The sequence below is a fragment of the Thamnophis elegans genome, chromosome 7 (assembly GCF_009769535.1).
Source record: "Thamnophis elegans isolate rThaEle1 chromosome 7, rThaEle1.pri, whole genome shotgun sequence".
NCBI classification, from domain to species: domain Eukaryota; kingdom Metazoa; phylum Chordata; class Lepidosauria; order Squamata; family Colubridae; genus Thamnophis; species Thamnophis elegans.
The window spans coordinates 64931984-64950565 of record NC_045547.1 but is presented as its reverse complement, the minus strand read 5'-3'; the positions used below and the strand labels follow the sequence as shown (position 1 = coordinate 64950565).

At 38.2% G+C, this 18582-nt stretch overlaps 1 protein-coding gene across 4 annotated transcripts in view; it reads right to left on the bottom strand.

Annotated features, from left to right (window-relative positions):
- LOC116511635 (putative interleukin-17 receptor E-like) overlaps positions 1-18582 on the bottom strand; it is a 63698-nt gene that overhangs the window by 15145 nt on the left and 29971 nt on the right. For all 4 annotated transcript variants that reach the window (XM_032221789.1, XM_032221788.1, XM_032221792.1 and 1 more), the window contains exons 7-13: positions 16447-16583; positions 13261-13332; positions 12104-12158; positions 8249-8412; positions 4338-4382; positions 2842-2899; positions 46-191 (exon numbers count right to left, since the gene is read on the bottom strand). In XM_032221789.1, coding sequence (XP_032077680.1) covers positions 46-191; positions 2842-2899; positions 4338-4382; positions 8249-8412; positions 12104-12158; positions 13261-13332; positions 16447-16583 — 677 coding nt within the window. The remainder of the gene's footprint in view (positions 1-45; positions 192-2841; positions 2900-4337; positions 4383-8248; positions 8413-12103; positions 12159-13260; positions 13333-16446; positions 16584-18582) is intronic.

Here is an 18582-nt window from a genome sequence, read left to right as displayed (position 1 = left end):
CTGGATTTGCTTAAGCACCTTTGAAACATAAAAAGTTGCACTAACCAATGAAAGGACTTTGAGGCTTCCAGTAGAGTTGCATAAATGCAAGTTGGTTCTGTTACATACAACTACTGAAAACTCTGCTTCAAAATGTGATGTGAAAGAAACTTGTATTTGTTGTTCCATCACAGCAAGTCGCATTTTCCAAGCTGAAAACAGAAAGAAACCCATCAAACTGGTATGTAATCCTAACTGGATTAATATTTCAGTTAACATACCTTATTATTATAATGATTGATTGGGCTTAGAAATGGTGATCGGACCAGATCATCCACTGAATTTCAAGTTGAACCTGTTACCTGGGTCTCCTTGATCTAATCTAAGTCACCAACTTCTACACCACACTGGATGTTTATTCCATCCTGATGCTTACAAATAATAATAAAAGGCATTCTCATAACACTACGGCAAGCATTCTTTTTGAAAAATGTTTCATGCACTCATAATATTTTTACATTTTTATAGTATTATGGTGGAATCATATTCCATGAAGTGATTTTGAACTGAGCTCCAAGGCATCCTCCCTTCCATGAGTCTTATTTCTACTTCTAAAATTTGCATTCAAGCCTCTCTGCTTTCATCAATTCAATTTAATTCAAACCTGTTGGCATTGGGTATGGTTAGTCTAGAGAAAAGGAGGACTTGGGGAGACATGGTAGCAGTGTTCCAATATTTAAAGGGCTGCTACAAAGAAGATCAATCTATTTTCCAAAGCACCAGAAGGCAGGACAACAAACACTAGATGGAAATTAATCAAGGAGAGAAGCAACCTAGAACTAACGAGAAACTTCCAAACAGTGAAAATGGCTTGCATTCAGAAGTTGTGGGTACTCCATCACTAGATGTTTTTAAGAAGAGATTGCATAGCTACTTGTTTGAAATGGTATAGGGCCGTGATGGCAAACAGAGCCCACTCTGCGTACACACAAGCCATCACTCCAGCTCAGCTCCACTGTGCATATGCATGTGCCTCCCACTGGGCAGCTGGTTTTTGGGTCTCTGTCACGCATGCGCAGGGGTGGGGGAGCACAGGGTTCATGCATACATGAGGGGCCTGTGCAAGGTTTTTTGTGCACATGTGTGAGGTTGCGTGTGCATGGGTGGGGGGCTGTGTGCAAATGCACAGGGGTCTCACACACACATGCACGGGGGCAAGGTGTACAGGGGGTTTGCGCATGCACTACATTATGGGTACGTGCGCACATGCTTTCAACACAGCAATGAAAAGGTTAGCCATCACTGGTATAGGGTCTCCTGCTTGAGTAGGGGATTGGACTAGAAGACCTCCAAAGTCCCTTCTAACTCTGCTATTCTGTATTCTGTAAACTAGCCATGTGATTCTAAGAAAGCTATTGGGAAAATATATATCAAAGTTCATTCCTTCTGGAGCATACTAAACAATCAAACAATCAGAATAAAACTGGAAAACCTCCAGTTTTAAACAAAGTTTCCAACAAATACTAGCCCTGGGCTGGATATCTACAAAGTTTGTAGCAGGGATGTTATGCTTTCATGAACTTTAAAGTGCCATCCCAGATTAAGTTCTTAATAAGTAATTTATATTCATATTTGAATATACTGAACATGTGAAAGAATAAGGAGTTCCTGGAAAATATTAATCTAAACCTGCCTAAGTTGCAGATTCCAGCTTGACCTGAATGACTAATAGACAATTAGCATCAGTTTGAAATAGTCAATATACAGATGATTTCCATTAGAATGAAAAACTGGATCATAATTGGTCTTTGGAGGGAACTTATGGAACGGAGATGTATGTGAATCAGCCTTTTACAAATAACTCTGATGTCACGTAGATCAGATGAACTTTGGTGGATGACACTTGCCTGCAGTTTCTGGATATCTCCTTCAACTATTTAATATACAGAATTAGCAGAGAAGTAGATGAGGATTTAAGTATCTATTAAATGATTTCTATCTTTCCAGTTGATCTGTGTTTGTAATTTTAATCATAAAAAGTAATTTGTATTAAAGTATTCCTTATATGAGGAACAATCTATTGAAAAATCAGTTAAATTAACTGCTCGTTCTACTTTCTTATGTGAGCAATGGATGAGCCCTGTCTGATTTCCTTATAAGGACATCATATAAATATCCTTATGAATATCCTTTATAAGGATATTTCTTCATAAAGACAGAGAGGATCAAGGGATTCATAAACACATAGTAAACTTCTTTTCATTAAAATTAGGAATTTACTGGATTGATTGAAATGCACTTAATATTTCACTGCAGTTTTGATGATGGAAATGCTGAATGGAAATTTTATTGGGACATGATGAAAACCAGAAGCTAGTATAATTAATAAATGATGACATACAAGTCAAAAGTTGTGCTTTAATGAGCATCCCTATAGCTTAGTAAATGATTGATTTATTCTAAAGAAATAAACATTATACGCACTACATACGATGAAAAATTGTCATGTTCCAAAGCCAAGAAGGACATTTGTATCATAAAACATATACTGTGGGAACTATTAGGAGGAGCTGTCTTCACTCTTTCTCCCACACTAAACTGTGTTGTCTCTTGACAACTTACTCCTGTGAAATGCACTCCCTCCCTTATGGGAATCCAGACAACATTCTATCACAAAAATATCATACATCAAAAGCTACATGCTCACACTGCTTAAAACTCTTCAAGTTTAAATGATCATCATAAAGAAATCATGTGCATGTTATGTATTGATCAAACTATTTCTATATGCTTTGATTATTGTTAATCATTTCAATCCATTTTGAATGTAAGAAAAAATTACATTACAATTAATATTTTTACCTTGAAATTGTCCATTACTGAATGGGCATTTAACCCAGACGTTGTGCTCAGTTGCAAACTAAAAAGGGTTTAAAAGAAATTAACATTTAATTTGTGTTATCCAGCCTGAATTTTCTATTGCAATCAACTGAAGCAATATATTGAATGGAGTGAATCTCTGGAGCTCTGGAGAAATTATCCTATCAGGCAGAATGATGATGTTGTTTTCAGGGTTAATAAGACTAAACAAATAATAGAGCAATTATGGCTGCATCCTAAAGAGTAAGTCCACTAAAACCAATCAGATAAACTTTTAAATAAATGTTCCATAGAATTAAAACATGAAACTCTTCCTTGATATTTTAATGCAGGGTAGTGGGAATAATGGACTTGTAACAATAATTTATAATTTGCATCATATTCTAATTTATGATCTATTGCAGTGGTGAAATTCAATTTTTTTTACTACCAGTTCTATGGGTGTGGCTTGGTGGGTGTGCAGGGGAAGGATACTGCAAAATCTCCATTTCCACCCCGCTCCAGGGGAAAGATACTGTAAAATCCCCATTCCTTTCCCACTCCTGGGGGGAAGGATATTACAAAATCTCCATTCCCACTCCACTCTGGGGCCTGGCAGAGGTGGTATTTGCTGGTTCTTTGAACTACTCAAAATTTCCACTACCAGTTCTCCAGAACCTGCTGGATTTCACCCCTGATCTATGCATGTCAATTCATTATATCTATAGCTTTTTGACACACATGAGCTGGATTTATCAATCATGTTATGCCAAAACTGTACAAAATTATTTCAGTACTATCAATTTGATATAAATTAGCCAATGCCCTTTAAAAACCATGGTTTATGGTTTAATACATTGTGTGAACCAATTGTGATTTATTCAATAAACTGTGTTAAATCAATCACTGTTTGCAACAATAGGTAAGCCAGACCATACTGTTGGATACATCTTTCTACCATAACTTTTTTATGTAGAATTAGCAATCTGGGTCAATGAAAGTGTTTACATTATTAGTCCTGCTTCTTTCTTCAAACTATCTCTGAAAGGTGATTATAATTAAGGCCAACATATACACTGTACATTTTACACTTGTGTGCTTTTTTTGTACAGTTCAAGTGGCATTAGCTATTGAAATGGGCTGGCAAAGGATCGCCAAATCATGTGGCTATGTGGCTAAGACAAATTCTTCCTCTAAAACGGACATTTGCTTCAAAAAGATGTATCACTCAATTTCAGTGGGAAGTTACCCAACACCATATGAACACACAAATCAAATGCCAGGTTCAGAAAAGAGACTCTCCTCAGAACTCTGGGTGGGATAAAGCTTCCCATCATATCTACTAAACCACCAGTTTCAAGCTCCAACAGAAGAAACAAGAGACTTGTACAGTAGAAAAGGTCATTTCGGTCAAATTGAATTAAATCTATATTGAGGCCATAAACCAGAATGAGGGCCATGACCTCTCACTTAGACATAGCAATTGGACCTTGTTATACCTTGATGCAAAGACTTGGATGTGTATCAACTCGGCAATATTTCACCTGATTGAGAAAAGATGATTAGATTGTTAGCCAATCCTGAAAAGGCAAGCATCCAAACAAGAACATTCTATCATATTTCAATGATATATCATGTACAATGAACACAATTGGAGTGAAGGGGGAAAGTAATCTCTACTGACCCTGTATTTGTCTCCACAACTGTATTTGTCTCCATAACTCCTCCCTGTGCATTGAAACTATTCTGTACTTGGACAAGAATGTTAGATTTGTAATGAAGGCTGTCTGATCTGATCTCTGCTAAGAGCAGGGATTGTAAAAGAAATCTCTGGGCTAAGAAAGAGATGGGAGTATCTCAAAAGAGTATTAACAATGAGCAGAGGGATGGTGTATATTAGAGTCAATTTCATCTACTAAAGAGGTGGTTATCCCTTTAGACTTGCCCCTAGAAAAAGGAAGTTCTTGACCTTGTTGAATTCACTATTAAATGAATTTTGGTTTTGGTTCTTAATTGGTTTTGAAAAAAATCTATATAATACCCCCATACCTTGCTGACAATAATTTGTCATCGTGATTCAAATTCTGACCATGCTTTGCTGACAGAGGATTTTAATTATGGCATCCTTAACAGAAAACCATTTCATAACCTGTTTGAGTTAACAATCACCCGTGCCATAGTTATTTCTATTTGAACTATTGTCACATGCTCTACATGGAGATGCCCTTAAAGAGTATCCAGAAATTTTAGTTGGCTCAAACCAAAGCTTTAAAGCTTTTTAAAGCTCTATATGGCTTGTGTCCAGATTATTTGAAGTACCACTTCTCTCCAGTTACCTCTACCACGACCCGAGTGGGAAGGCAGAGCTTGTTGAATGTCTCATCTATTAAGGAAATAAATCTGGTGAAGCTAAGAGAAAAGGCCTTCTCTGTAGTGCCTCCCAACAATAAGATTCACCTCCACCTTATTACTTTTCAGTAAGACTCCAAAGAGTCTGTTAATAGTCTTGGGGACCCTGGATTGATATGGAGCTGATCCATTGGTGGGTTCCGGATCCTGGTGCAACTGGTACAGCACAACAGGGCCCGGCGTCCCCCACATGCACACATGCAGCATGCATGCAGATGTGTGCAGCACGTGCATGTGTCCTTACCTCCACGACACTCCAGCTGCTCGACGGAGCATTGTGCAAGTGCCGTACGCTCCATGTACGGAAGCGCCAAAGACCTCAAATATAGGTAAGGAGCTCGTGCGGGTGGGTGGGCCCTCTGGAGCACCATACCAGAACGGTACCTGCTGCTCCTGGCAGGCATCGGTACCCCCCTACCGGTGCGTACCACCTGCATCCCACCACTGAGCTGATCAAGTGACTTGTTTGATTGTGTCTGTTGCTGCTGTGAAGAGGCTGCAGGTGGGATTGCATTAAATTAAATTAAATTCATGTTTTATTGTTGTACACCACCTAAAATCACTATGTGTGATTTTGCTGGTCATATTAATCTGTTTAATGAATAAAATAAAAACTCAAATGAGTAAGCACCCTCAAAATAGACCATATCTATTAATTAGTCCCTTTGCCCATTGGGAATTTTTTTTCTAATAAGTGGTTGAAATTTGAAATTAACAGACATTTGTTATATCATTTATGCACCAAAGGGGTATGGAAAAGAAGATCTTTCATTGACTAAAAAGGTAAAGGTTCCCCCTCATATGCGTGCAAGTTGTTTCCAGCTCTAGGGGCAGTGCTCATCTCTATTTCTAAGTCGAAGAGCCAGCACTATTCTAAGACGTCTCCATGGTCATGTGGCTAGCATCACTAAATGCCAAAGGCGCAAGGAACGCTGTTATCTTCCCACCAAAAGTGGTTTCTATATTTCTACTTGCATTTTTACATGCTTTCAAAATGCTAGGTTGGAAGAATCTGGGACAAGTAATGGGAGTTCACTCTGTTACGCTGCATTAGGTATTCGAACTGCTGAACTGCTGACCTTCTGATTGACAAGCTCAGCATCTTAGCCACTGAGCCACCACGTCCCCTATTCATTGACTAGGGATGCATAATTACTGCACTATGGATGCCGTCGAGTACAAACTTTACAATGAGTTTCTCAATGGAGCCCATAATGAATTCACTATTCTTGGTTTCCCTGTAAGATATTTGAAGTTACTGGATGTAAGGGAGAAGTGTTTTATTTACTTTGCTTAGTATCCCTGTAAGGTGGGGTAGGAATGTTCCCTTTTTTAAATGATGCACATTCATGAATATGATGGACTTCCCTGTCTCATCACTTCCTTGAAAGCCCTTGTATATTATCCTCTTCCTGGCATTTCAGAAAGTGATACATAAAGTGGAAGCATGAGTTGGAGAGCCCAGAATTGCTGCAAAAGAAGGTAGCCTTTTTATTTCTGCAACATGATCAGGCAAGCCAAAATGAACTTCCTCTTCCAACTCAAGAAATACATGCTTTCATATAGTCATGCAGGTCTTTAGCATTGATATGAAATAGGAGTATTTGTAGAGAGCTCCAAATTCTGAGTACATTTTTTACTGGGTTACTTTGTGTTTTTTATAGAGTGTGATAATTCTTCCATTACCATGCAGTTTTCATTTTTAAAAATCAGCTGAATGAAAATCAATGGATTCCAGAGATCCATATATCCTCCATCCTGATTCACCCACTCCAAAACTCATAAGACACAGGGTTAGTTAACTATACAGAGAGTGTAATAGGCAGTTGTGAAAACCTTCTCTATTATTGATGTTTGCAGATAAGCTTCTACATTATAAATCCATCTCTGGATGCAGATCACATTAATTCAAAATATTTGGCAATGCTTTCATTTAGTTTTGTTCATTTCATTTTGCCAGTTTTGTAAAAAGGGATTAGCATTGGCTATAGGTGTGTCTTGATTCAGATGTTGCTTCGTATGTGTGTCAAGAATATAAAGCAGTATCTTTCATGTTTACAATAAGACATCTGGGTGATTCAAATTTTAGAGAAGTGAGAGATTTGTCAAAGGGAAAGTACTGTATTTACAACCTAGAGCGTGAATCAACAACCCGGCTCTGGAGACACATGTGGCTCTTTCATCCCTCTGCTGCGGCTCCCTGTTGCCTGTCAGCAGAACGAGCTCCCCGTGGAGATCTGGACCCTTACTACCCTCCCAGCCTTCCGTAAAGCTACTAAGTCCTGGCTGATCCAGCAGGCTGGGGGCTATTAAAGCACCCAGTCCCGTCTTAATTGTGACTGTTGTGGATTTTAAAATTGTTTGTATTGTCTTATTTATTCCCTCCCCTGTTTATTGTGAGCCGCCCGGAGTCCTTCGGGAGTGGGCGGCATACAAAACCAATAAACCAACCAACCAACCAACCAAACCAACCAAACCAAGCTCCACAATTGATAGGGCTTTTGGTTAGGACAGGTAGAGGAAAAAAGATGCTGCGCTAGGAGGAGACTCTATGATGAGGGAACCAGACTTCTGGTCGGCTCCAGAATTGAATGGGGGGCTTCTGTTTATGACCTTTGTGGCTCTAAATGTTTAAGGTTGCCGACCCCTGATCTAGAGCAACCCAGATTAGGATTTCCATTTTTCAATTTCAGTTTATAGAAAGTTGGATTGGGGTATGCATTTTTGGCCTTACAAGTGAGTCAGATATCAAGAAAGATAGGCATAAGTGGTCTCTGCTTTTATCTGCATGGGCTGTTGAGCACAGTATAAGGCTTCATTATAGGAACCTGACAAGTCTAAAATATTGCCTAGTAAATCTGACTAAAATAATTCAGTTGAACTAAATGAAGTTTCATGCATCTGAGAAACATTCATGACAGCAAGTAATGTGAAAAGATCTGGGCAATAAGCCTGCCTCTTACATAGTGAACATTTTCCTTTTTTTTAAATTATTGCTTACTTTCTCTGTAGCAATGTTGACAGTGCCCTCAAGATCAACACATTGATCATTAATCTTCATCAGTTGACAAAGGCTGACAGTAACATGAACAGGACAGGCAGCTTCCCAACTCAGTGTTTGTGTGGCAGGTTGATAAATAATATTATCCCACAGGGATTTAGTATCTAAGACAAAAAAAATGAAGAAAACAAAGGCACATAAATATGAGTTCCTTTAACATTCAGAATTTCACATTTCAAAGCCTTTATTGTCATTGTACATCATGTATACAATGAAATTGGTTTAGCCTCTACTGGTGGGTTCCGGTTGCTGCTACTGCAGGTTTGCTCAGGGATGCGCCCCACATGCGCTTAATGCATGTATGCACACTACTTTAAAAATGCTTCTGTGCATGCGCAGAAGCCAAAAACAAGATGGCGGCACCTAAAGCACCGCTGAGAGAACAGATTCAGGGGTGTGGCAGACCTGGGTCGCTGCTGGTTCTAGCCCCTCTGCACATTTGCTTCCTCGCCTGCTTAATTTGCACTCCTCTCTGCTAGTGAAGTAGTATCCAAACTTCTGCACCAATAGTTTGAAACCCATATCAAATAACCGTGCAGAATTAATTCATTCCGCTAGAAGGTATAGGGTTATAGAATGCCCCCTCTTTCTTTCTGTTTTTTTATTCACTTTTCTTTCCATGTACATAAGACTGGATGTCCCAAGCACAACTGATGTCCCAAGCACAACCCAACAATGGTGCTCCTCAATGGAAAGGAAGCTCTCCTTCTATAGAATGAGAACAAATGTGATATCTAATGATCCCTTCAAAACAAACTTTTATGCTTTAATCACTCATCATGCCAAAAAACATATTTTTTTTAGCAGTGCAGATTAAAGTCAAATACAAATAAAAACAAGTATGAAAACCTGGCAAAAGTTAAGTGTGGCAGTGAAAGACTTAAGAACAGGAGAAAAACCTTTGTGATGCCCCCTCCTCTTAGAGTCTTCAGCACATGCTTATTTTGCATAATCAGAGGTGGGTTGTCCCCTAGGACAAACCAGTACTGGTGGCAGTAGGAGGCTTCACTCCACCTGCCAGGATGCTTCTGCGCATATACAGAAGCGCACGCGCACACAAGAGCGAATCAGTAGTAAAAATAATGGAAACCCACCATTGTGCATAATAGTTAATCCAGACCTGCATGTGCAAATTTGGAAGCAAATTTCATGTATCTAAGAAATAAGACTTGCCATCCATCTTGTAAACTTCTCAGTATTCTTTTTTTCCCCACCATGTATATGTATACATTCTAATTGGATTGCAATGTTTCTATGTGTCATGTATGGGTGTGTATGTGGGTATATGCACATAGCTGCCCGGAGCCCTTCGGGATTGGGCAGCATATAAATTTATTTAATGAAATAAATAAATAAATAAAAATGGTTATCTTTTGAGAGCTGAAAGCAATGAACTTTCATTTTAATGTATGCTGGTTAGCATACATTTAAAGTGACAATAAAGTTTTTATTCTATTCTAATAAATGGGGTTTTTTTCAGAGTTAGTATCTACTACTATTGTTACATGTTTTGTTATGCTAAAACTATGACAGCTTTTATTTCTGTACCATTTTGGTACAGAAAATGAGTAAGTCTAGCCTAATTTAGCAAACTTTATTATTTGTTGCAAAAAATAGACATGAAGCCATCTTATTTATTATCATGTTCACCCTTAAATATCATATTTGATATTTGTTGCTAACTTCAAATTATACATGTTGTCTTCTCTTCATAAGCTTATACAAATTACGGTGTAAGAGATAAAAATGTTTCTATCATATGCTAAAGTTGTTTCTGACAGTTCTTGTAGCTAAAAAGAAAATCAGTCCATGTGAAAATATGGTTTATGAATCATTGGAATGCTATTGTTCTGGCTAAATATATATCAAATGAGCTTTTAATTTATCATGGCAACTCTGAATGACAGTAGAAAGGGGATATAAATAGTGTGTATGCATATTTTGGAGACTCATTCATTTTCAGGAATTTATGTGCCACCCAGTTCCAAAGATATTCTGTCATTCAAAAATGGAACAGAAATAAAATTGAACGAATAAAAAAAATATCAGCTCGCCAATCTATCAACATTTTCCTAGATCCGTGATGGCGAACCTGTGGCACATGTGCCAGAGGTGGCATGCAGAGCCCTTAATATGGGCACATGAGCCATCGCCAGCTGCTCTTTTGGTTTCTGGCATGCACATGCACGCTGGTGCACTGGAAACCCGAAGACCTGCTGGCCAGCTGGCCTTTGGGCTTTCAATGTGCATGTCGGTCTTTGGGTTTCTGGCACATATGCCTGCGCACATGCCAGAGATGGGTTCCTACCAGTTTGAATCAGTTCAGCCAAGTAGGTAGTAACTCGGCCACCTATACCCCCAACCCAGTTCTATCAGCGGCACCATAGGCAGCACCATCTTGGGTTTTTTACCATTGTGCATACACGCATTCTGCACATCAAGAGTCCACACAAAACATGCATCAAGAGTGTGCATAAAGCATGCATCTAGAGTGTGCACAAAGCACACACAGACACCTGAAGTACATCCCTGAGTGAACTGGCAGTAGAAAAATCCTGAACCAACCCAGGCGCATACATTCCAGTTTGGGCACTTGGTGCTGAAAAGGTTCACCATCATTGTCCTAGATGTATTGACTACTGAATGGAGAGGAATCATCTTATGCCCAGTCCCCAGATGTTTTCCAGAAGAACCAGGTCATGATAGCTTTCGGAATGTCAACAGGATTGGTGCTAACCTGCCTTCAAATATAGCATTCTTGCAAAGGAGAGGGGCAGGCAGAAAAGCCCCACTCTGGTGATTCCTGAAGATGGGAATTCCTCAAATATGGGATTCAGACGTCCCTGCTAGATCTTATTGGATGGACATAAACCACTCAGACTAGAAGATCCTGCGAATGTTCAGCACTTGACCCATGTAAGGTTTTAATTATAATAACCAGCATCTTAATCACTAGTGCAAGTGAGGTTGCTCTGGCAAACAGAGAAATCAGATCATAAATATGTTCATATGATACCATTTCACTGGCTTTGATGAGACTCCATAAATTACATTGTGGCCTGTTTTCTTAAGCGTATGCTCAACAGTCTAACATGCAAACAATAGTTAGCATCATGTGCACTTTGATTCATGTCAACAAAACACTTCACATTGGTGTGTGTGTGTGTGTGTGTGTGTGTGTGTGTGTGAGAGAGAGAGAGAGAGAGAGAGAGAGAGAGAGAGAGAGATTGCTCAATTTAACAACACATTCTGAAGTTTATATTAGATAGCTAGATGATAGATAGATAGCTAGATGATAGATAGATAGATAGATAGATAGATAGATAGATAGATAGATAGATAGATAGATAGATAGATAGATAGAGAATCATACTAATATGGCTTATTCTGTCATTTGACCTGAATCCATGATTGTCCTACAATTAGATCAGAATGATAAGTGAAGGTTATATGCCTGTCTTGTAATAGCAACAACATAAATGATTAGATTTTTGCAATTATTCCCATTATTAGAAAAATAAGAAAGACGATCACATTTTGTTTGTTGTTATAGGGCTTAGTTCAAAATTTTTATAAATAAGCAAATGTAGGAATACATCTGTAAGAAAAGAAGTCAGATTTATATATTGGTTTGTTTACTTTACAATTTGTGTTTGCTACCCACTCAAATGACACAAGTGACAGATTATTTGTGTGGGGGGGGGCAACTACATGTGACATTATTCTTCCCACCCGTTATGTTTCTGAAATTGCATAATCACTACTCAGAAAATGCAAGAAGGACATATCACTTGCCATTCTTGAATGGGCACAACTGCATTCTTCGTGCATCTAAAATTGCCGGCCATACCTGTAATCCAAATATGCATCCATTAATTCCAATCACCATAACTTTTAAATTGCTTTTCAATTTAAGTATCTATTGCTCATATGACACTGTCTACATGGCCTTTCTCCTAAAACGTCTTATGGAGGAATCGAAATAACATAAATGTACAATAGGAAAGAATACGCCAAAAATAAACTTCTCAGTTCTTCTCTTGAAAATATCTAAATAAAATGAATGTGATTATTATTTTTGTAATGATTAAATATTGAAAACTGGATGTAATACTAACGCAAACCATTTTGAGATTTTTGCTATCTGTGTATCATGGGTGGGAGGTTTCCATTTAGGATTAGCCTCCCCTAAGTCATGATCTTGTCAGGGTTCCAAGTAATACCCCTAACAAAAGAAGACACCGAGCCTTGAGTTTCCTCAAACTCATTTCATTAGAGATGTCATATTGGCACATCTGGGAAAACCCAAATCTGAAAGCTTCCAGGTTTTCCTCATCCAAATGAAAATTCAAGTCCCTTCCCAGCACCCACATGTCCATCACATGGTCCAATCAAACACCATCCCAACTGGAGATGCCTCCCAGTCACACCATTCTAGGTGCAGGTCAGGGGTGAGTTCCAGATTCTTTTACTGCTGGTTCACTCAGGCACATGCTTCAGGTGCATGCACGCTTCACGTATGCGCATGTGCAATATAACCGGTTTGGGGGCGTGGACAGCCGAGTTACTACCTACTCGGCTGAACCAGGCTGAATCGGTAGGAACCCACCTCTGGTGCAGGTTAGGATGACCTTGACTCTCTGAGAAAGGAATGTTATTTAAACTATATATCTCCCATACTCCATATAATCCCCCCTCTCATTTTTCCACAGCAATAAATGTGGCAGGCCTGAAGGCCCAATACAAAAGATGGCTTCCGGGCCTGACAGATCTCAGAGTTGTCTGCAGATTGTGCTCAAAAATCTCAAGATGGTGGCCACTATGGCATAGTCAAAGCGCCAGCTGATTTTTTTTGTATGTTGACCCAATCCCGTAGACAGCTGTGAATGGGTATTTTAAGGCTTCCTGAATATTGAGCTAATTCGTACATCAAGCTACATGGAAACATTTACCTCAATGCACAGACAAGGCAGAAGTTGAGTGTATTGCAAAGAAGCAGATTTCATCGCGTCTTTTCCCTGAATCTGAAATGATAAAACAGGAGGTGACAAGTCAAATGTTTTTGCACAGACGGAAGAGTTGCAGAAAGATGCATGTATCTATACAAATATCAACTGGGCATTTTGCTGTTCCGCACAGCGGGTCTTCAAGCTGGCACAAGATGGTGTCTTCAGCACTTTAAGCTTAATACTGCAAAACATTGCAGTTATTTATGGGTTACTCCAGGATCATGGTAGAATTAAAGCTGTCTTTTGACTTATTTCAAAGTAATTCCATGTATATGTTTAGACTGTGGGGATTACTTGGGAAGAAAGAAAAGGATTTTGCAGTTGGGCCAAAGACAACTTCCTAGTCAAAACAGATGGAGAGAAGTCCTACTCCTAATCCCCTTTAGAAGACTTCATATTTTTGAATCTCAATTATACCCCTAGCCTCCCTCCCAATGACATGGTTTATCCATCTTTACTTTCCAACCATTCTAGTTACATTTCTTTGCATTAACTTTCTTTAGCACTAGTTTAAACATTAAAAGCAGATAAATATGGTCCAAAGTTAACAGGGGTCAGTCTAATATTTACTGACATAAGAATATGCTGAGAAATCTAGTAATGACCCTGTAGGAAGTTAACACCCACCCCTCTCCTAGGGAAATGAAATATTTTAAGAAATATTAAATGGAACATTAAGGCCTGGGCCAGTGTATTCTACCTAACAAAGATCTATCTCCTTCAGGCAGAGCCATAACAGAAATCCCAAAGCCCTTTTATTACATGATCACCCAGCAACAGCTTAACCAAGCTTGGGACTCAAAAGACAACCTACAACCTACAAAGTTGTCCCTGCAAGACAACCAATAAGAATAGAAGCTCAATTTCAAAAGCCAAGAGGGAGACTAAAACCCAGGGACTCTCAGCATCTCTCCCCTTTTTCTTCAAGATCTTTAAGGCAGGTGATCGCCTTTTTGCCCAGGTCCTCAAGCCATGTGGCCCTGTCCACCATTAAAACCATATTTCCAAGCAGTCTCCATGTTTCTAGTGTCTTTCTCCCCACTTGGAACTGAACCCAGATGGACATTTCTTCCATCAATCCCAAGAGGGTATCTATAGTCCATTATTGACTATAGGAATATCTATTGGAAATTGATAAGCAGAACACAAAGACATTATTGGGGGAAGAAATCAGAAATTGATGGAAGTTCCTAATTTCACACAGTCCTGAAAAAGTTAAGCTTCCTCTCAAATAGGAGCAAAAGGTGAAGGTCTCGGTCAAAGATCTGGTTGAAGAAAGAAGATTTTGTGTACAAATCCTTAGAAAGTCAGAAGGAAGGGAGGGAGGGAGGGAGGGAGGGAGGAAGGAAATACAAAAGAGAGTAATGGAAAAAGAGTCTCCTACTGCCTTTTGGAAGAATTTCCATTGTAAGGGAAAATATCACTTAGGTGCATTGAGGTTGTTTTCCTTCTGTGTATGTTGCATGGGTTGTTTGCTAACATTTTCACTGGTCAAGATGCCTATTATTCTAAATTCTCTTTCATATTTATTAGAAATTAAGTAGATCAGATGCCCATTGTCATCTCTTATTCCAGTCCAGTCTCCCATTCTATTTATATTTCCAGCACCAAACAATGTTTCTTAGTACCTATCTTCTTGTCTTGACAATTGAAAGGAAGAATGAAAGCCAGAATTTTTAATTCTCTAATATTGACCTTAATCCATAACTCTCATAACTAATAACTACAAATGGGCTTAACTATTATGAACTAATCTAAGGCTCTGTAAAGTTGGCCAACTTGGCAGCCACCAGTATGTATTAATAGTTACAACATTGTATAGTTTAACCAGAAGTGGGTTCCTACCAGTTTGCACCTATTCGGTAGAATCGGTTCATCAAATCTACCGAATCAGTTAGAAGAGGTTCCACCAGTGGACCCGGAAAGCAGACCACACCTACAGAAGAGGTTCCAAAAATTTTTGAAACCCACCACTGGTCCTTGGATATGATTATTCTACACTATCATGCTCATATTTATAAAACTCAGTGCCTCTGTGAAAGGTAAGGATGACTACTGCGTTTGTGGTGCAATCAGAACATTGCGTGTGTTGAAGTTGTTTTAATGCAAATCAAAGATGCCTTTTAAAAAACAAGTTTACATCATATTGTTATGCATGCCAGTGCTGTGTGTGAGGTAATTTAAGGGGGTTCTGACAAGTGTCGTTGGCATCTTTATATTCGGTCACATGGGTGGCAAGCCACTCCCATCCAGTCACATGGGTGGCAAACCACTCCCACAAAGGAGGCCACACCCACAGAGTAGGTTCGAACAATTTTTGAAACCCACCACTGAGTTTAACTATGGGTTAAGTGAAGAAATAATTTCCTTCACTTGTCCTATATTGCCGTGTGTTAAGTTTTATTCATGATTCCATTCTGATATTCCAAAAGGCAGACACATTTTCTTCTATAATATGTCAGTATCATGAATAACTGTATGCACCTCTTTTCTTTTTTATTCTGTTTATTCTTTTTTATTCATTTTCTATTCTTTTTCTCAAGTAAAACATCCAATTTCTACAATAAGCTTTTGTCATTAACCATTGGTCACATAGAACTGAATACAGCTTTTTTTTTCATAATACTTAGCAAAGACAATTTCCAACATAGCAACAAACTCCCGATCACATTAGGAATTATGCCTATGTATTCTTGTTTTCTTTTTTCCTCATATATAAATTATTTATCAAATTTGCACATTTGCATTTATCAAATTTGCAGCTCCTATTATATCCTATCCCATACATTTTTTTCATAAACTGGTATTCCCTTCCTTTATAGTGCAACAAGTCCAAATCTTATCATTTGCATTTAGAAATCCTTAGAATTTCTGTTCATTTAACTTCTCACAATTAGATGTCTTCAAATACTAGAGGGAATGTGGGGAAGAAAACAGCAAGAGAAAAGGGTGGAAGAAAGGAAGGTGCAGATGTTAGGAAAAGGGAAAAAATAATAATTTTTAAAAACATATTTCTATTATTGGAATTGGAATTCCCATGGAATTATGTTACCCTTGAAATGCCTTCAGTATTGCTTTGCTAGCTGAATTAATTTCATAAAACATTTTCAGCTTCTTTCAAGTACTTACCAAAGTGACAGGCCCCACATCTTCACATACAAATCTTTGATGACATAAACGGACATAACAGTCTCTGTTTTGGACATCTGAAATATTCACTGAAATAGTTTTTCTTGTTCTGTCCACATTATAAGCCATTTTGCTCACTGAAATTTACAACAAAGAAAAAACAGTAAGGGTACTGTTTTATGTTTGTATTTTTGGTAGCCAATAATTATTGTGTGTCCATACAAGACAAGATAATTGAGGAGTTTAAACTTCATTTGGAATATTGGTGTTATTTGTACAGGAAATTTGATTTCAATAAGTATTAAATGTTAGTGTACAATCTTATACAAATTTATCTGGAGTGAATATAAATAAAATTGTAGTACCAAGTGTCAACTCTTAAAGAATCCTAAAAAGAAATGTCTCCGATTGTACATGTCCAATTGGAAGTAAGTCCCTTAGAGGTCAAATTAAGTAAAGTACTAGAAATCATATGCGTTTTCTAATAATTACTTTCTGTGTGTGAAAGAGAGAGAGTGTGAGTGTGAGTGTGAGTGTGAGTGAGTGCCTTCAAGTCAGTGTTACTCCTGGCAATTGCCAGAACAAGTCTCTGCAATTTTTCTTGGCAGAAGTCATTCACCGTTGCCTTTTTCTTCTTAGGGCTGAGAGACACTGGTCCAAAATCAACCAATTGGTGCCATATCTAAGGTGGGACTAGAACTCTCAATTACTGGCTTTCTAGCCTGATGCCTTTAACCACTACACCAAACTGGTTCTCCAATTATTACATACATGTTTTTAATCACATTTATTTTTGACAAGGAAGCTATAAAACTCAGCATCTCTTGTCTCAAGAGATATATGTGGAACTGTCTTTTTTGAACTATGAGGTATTGCTCTGTTTCCCGTCTGATAAAAGAAAACACACATTGGATTTGGAAATCAGCTAAAATTATGGTGAAGAGTACAACAAAGTTCAAATAAAAAAAAACAGTAGCTAGTCTAGGATTTCCATATTCAAGCTGGCCAGATTGTTCCATTGTTCTCCAGTTACTGATTAGAAGGAAACTTTAACCAGATATCAAGTTTCTGTGCATTTATAAGACACACATATATACAATATGCATAATAATCATTACCTTCAGTTCTTATTTAGAATATAGAATAATAGAGTTGGAAGGAACCTTGGAGGTCTTCTAAGTCCAACTCTATACTATTTCAGACAAATGGTTGTCCAGTCTCTTTTAGAAAACCACCAGTGATGGAGCACCCACAACATGTGAAGGAAAGTTACTCAATTGGTTGATTGCTTTCACCATTAGGAAATCTCTCCTTAGTTCTAGGTTGCTTCTCTCCTTGATTAGTTTCCAACCATTATTTCTTGTCTTGCCTTTTGATGCTTTGGAAAATAGTTTGACACACATACACCATTTGTGTAGGAGCTCCTCAAATATTAGAACAGTGCTATCATGTCACCCCCTAAACCTTCTTTTCATTAGACATACCCAATTCCTGTAACTGTTCTTCATATATTTTAGCCTCCAGCCCCCTAATCATTTTGTTGCTCTTCTCTGCACTCTTTCCACTCTTTGCATTTAGTTATCACAGGTTCTAATTGACCAACTCACTTCTAAATTAGGACATAAAGCATTTGATTAATGGAATTTGAACACCACCTATTAGTCGAGATATTATCTAAATTAGACAACAATTGGCCTATAACTCTTCTCTTTGAATCATAAAATGGGGAATGTGGATGCTAGAATAGTTAATTGTGGAAACAAGAATCTTTTTAGATGACGGCAGGACTATATGAAAGGTAGAACCTCTGCAAAACAAATTACCTCTGGAATTCATCCATTCAAGGATAATTTCTGCAGGAGAAATGAGATGAGAGGGCTTGTACTAGAAAAATATCTCATTATTTTTAGAGGAATGGTACCCAGCTTTGATACCCAGTTTTTCTCCTTGGAAGCCTAATGGTTTTAGTAAGTTGTGCTGCATTTCAGCCCTCACTGTGTCCAATTTCTGAACCCCTTGATTCAACTCCAGATTGCCAGCTTCAGAAGAAAAAGAAGAATTTAAGAACTGTTTTTAAGCTGATTTTTATAGATAATACCCATGTGTTCTTGTTGATGGAATATTTAGCAGACTACT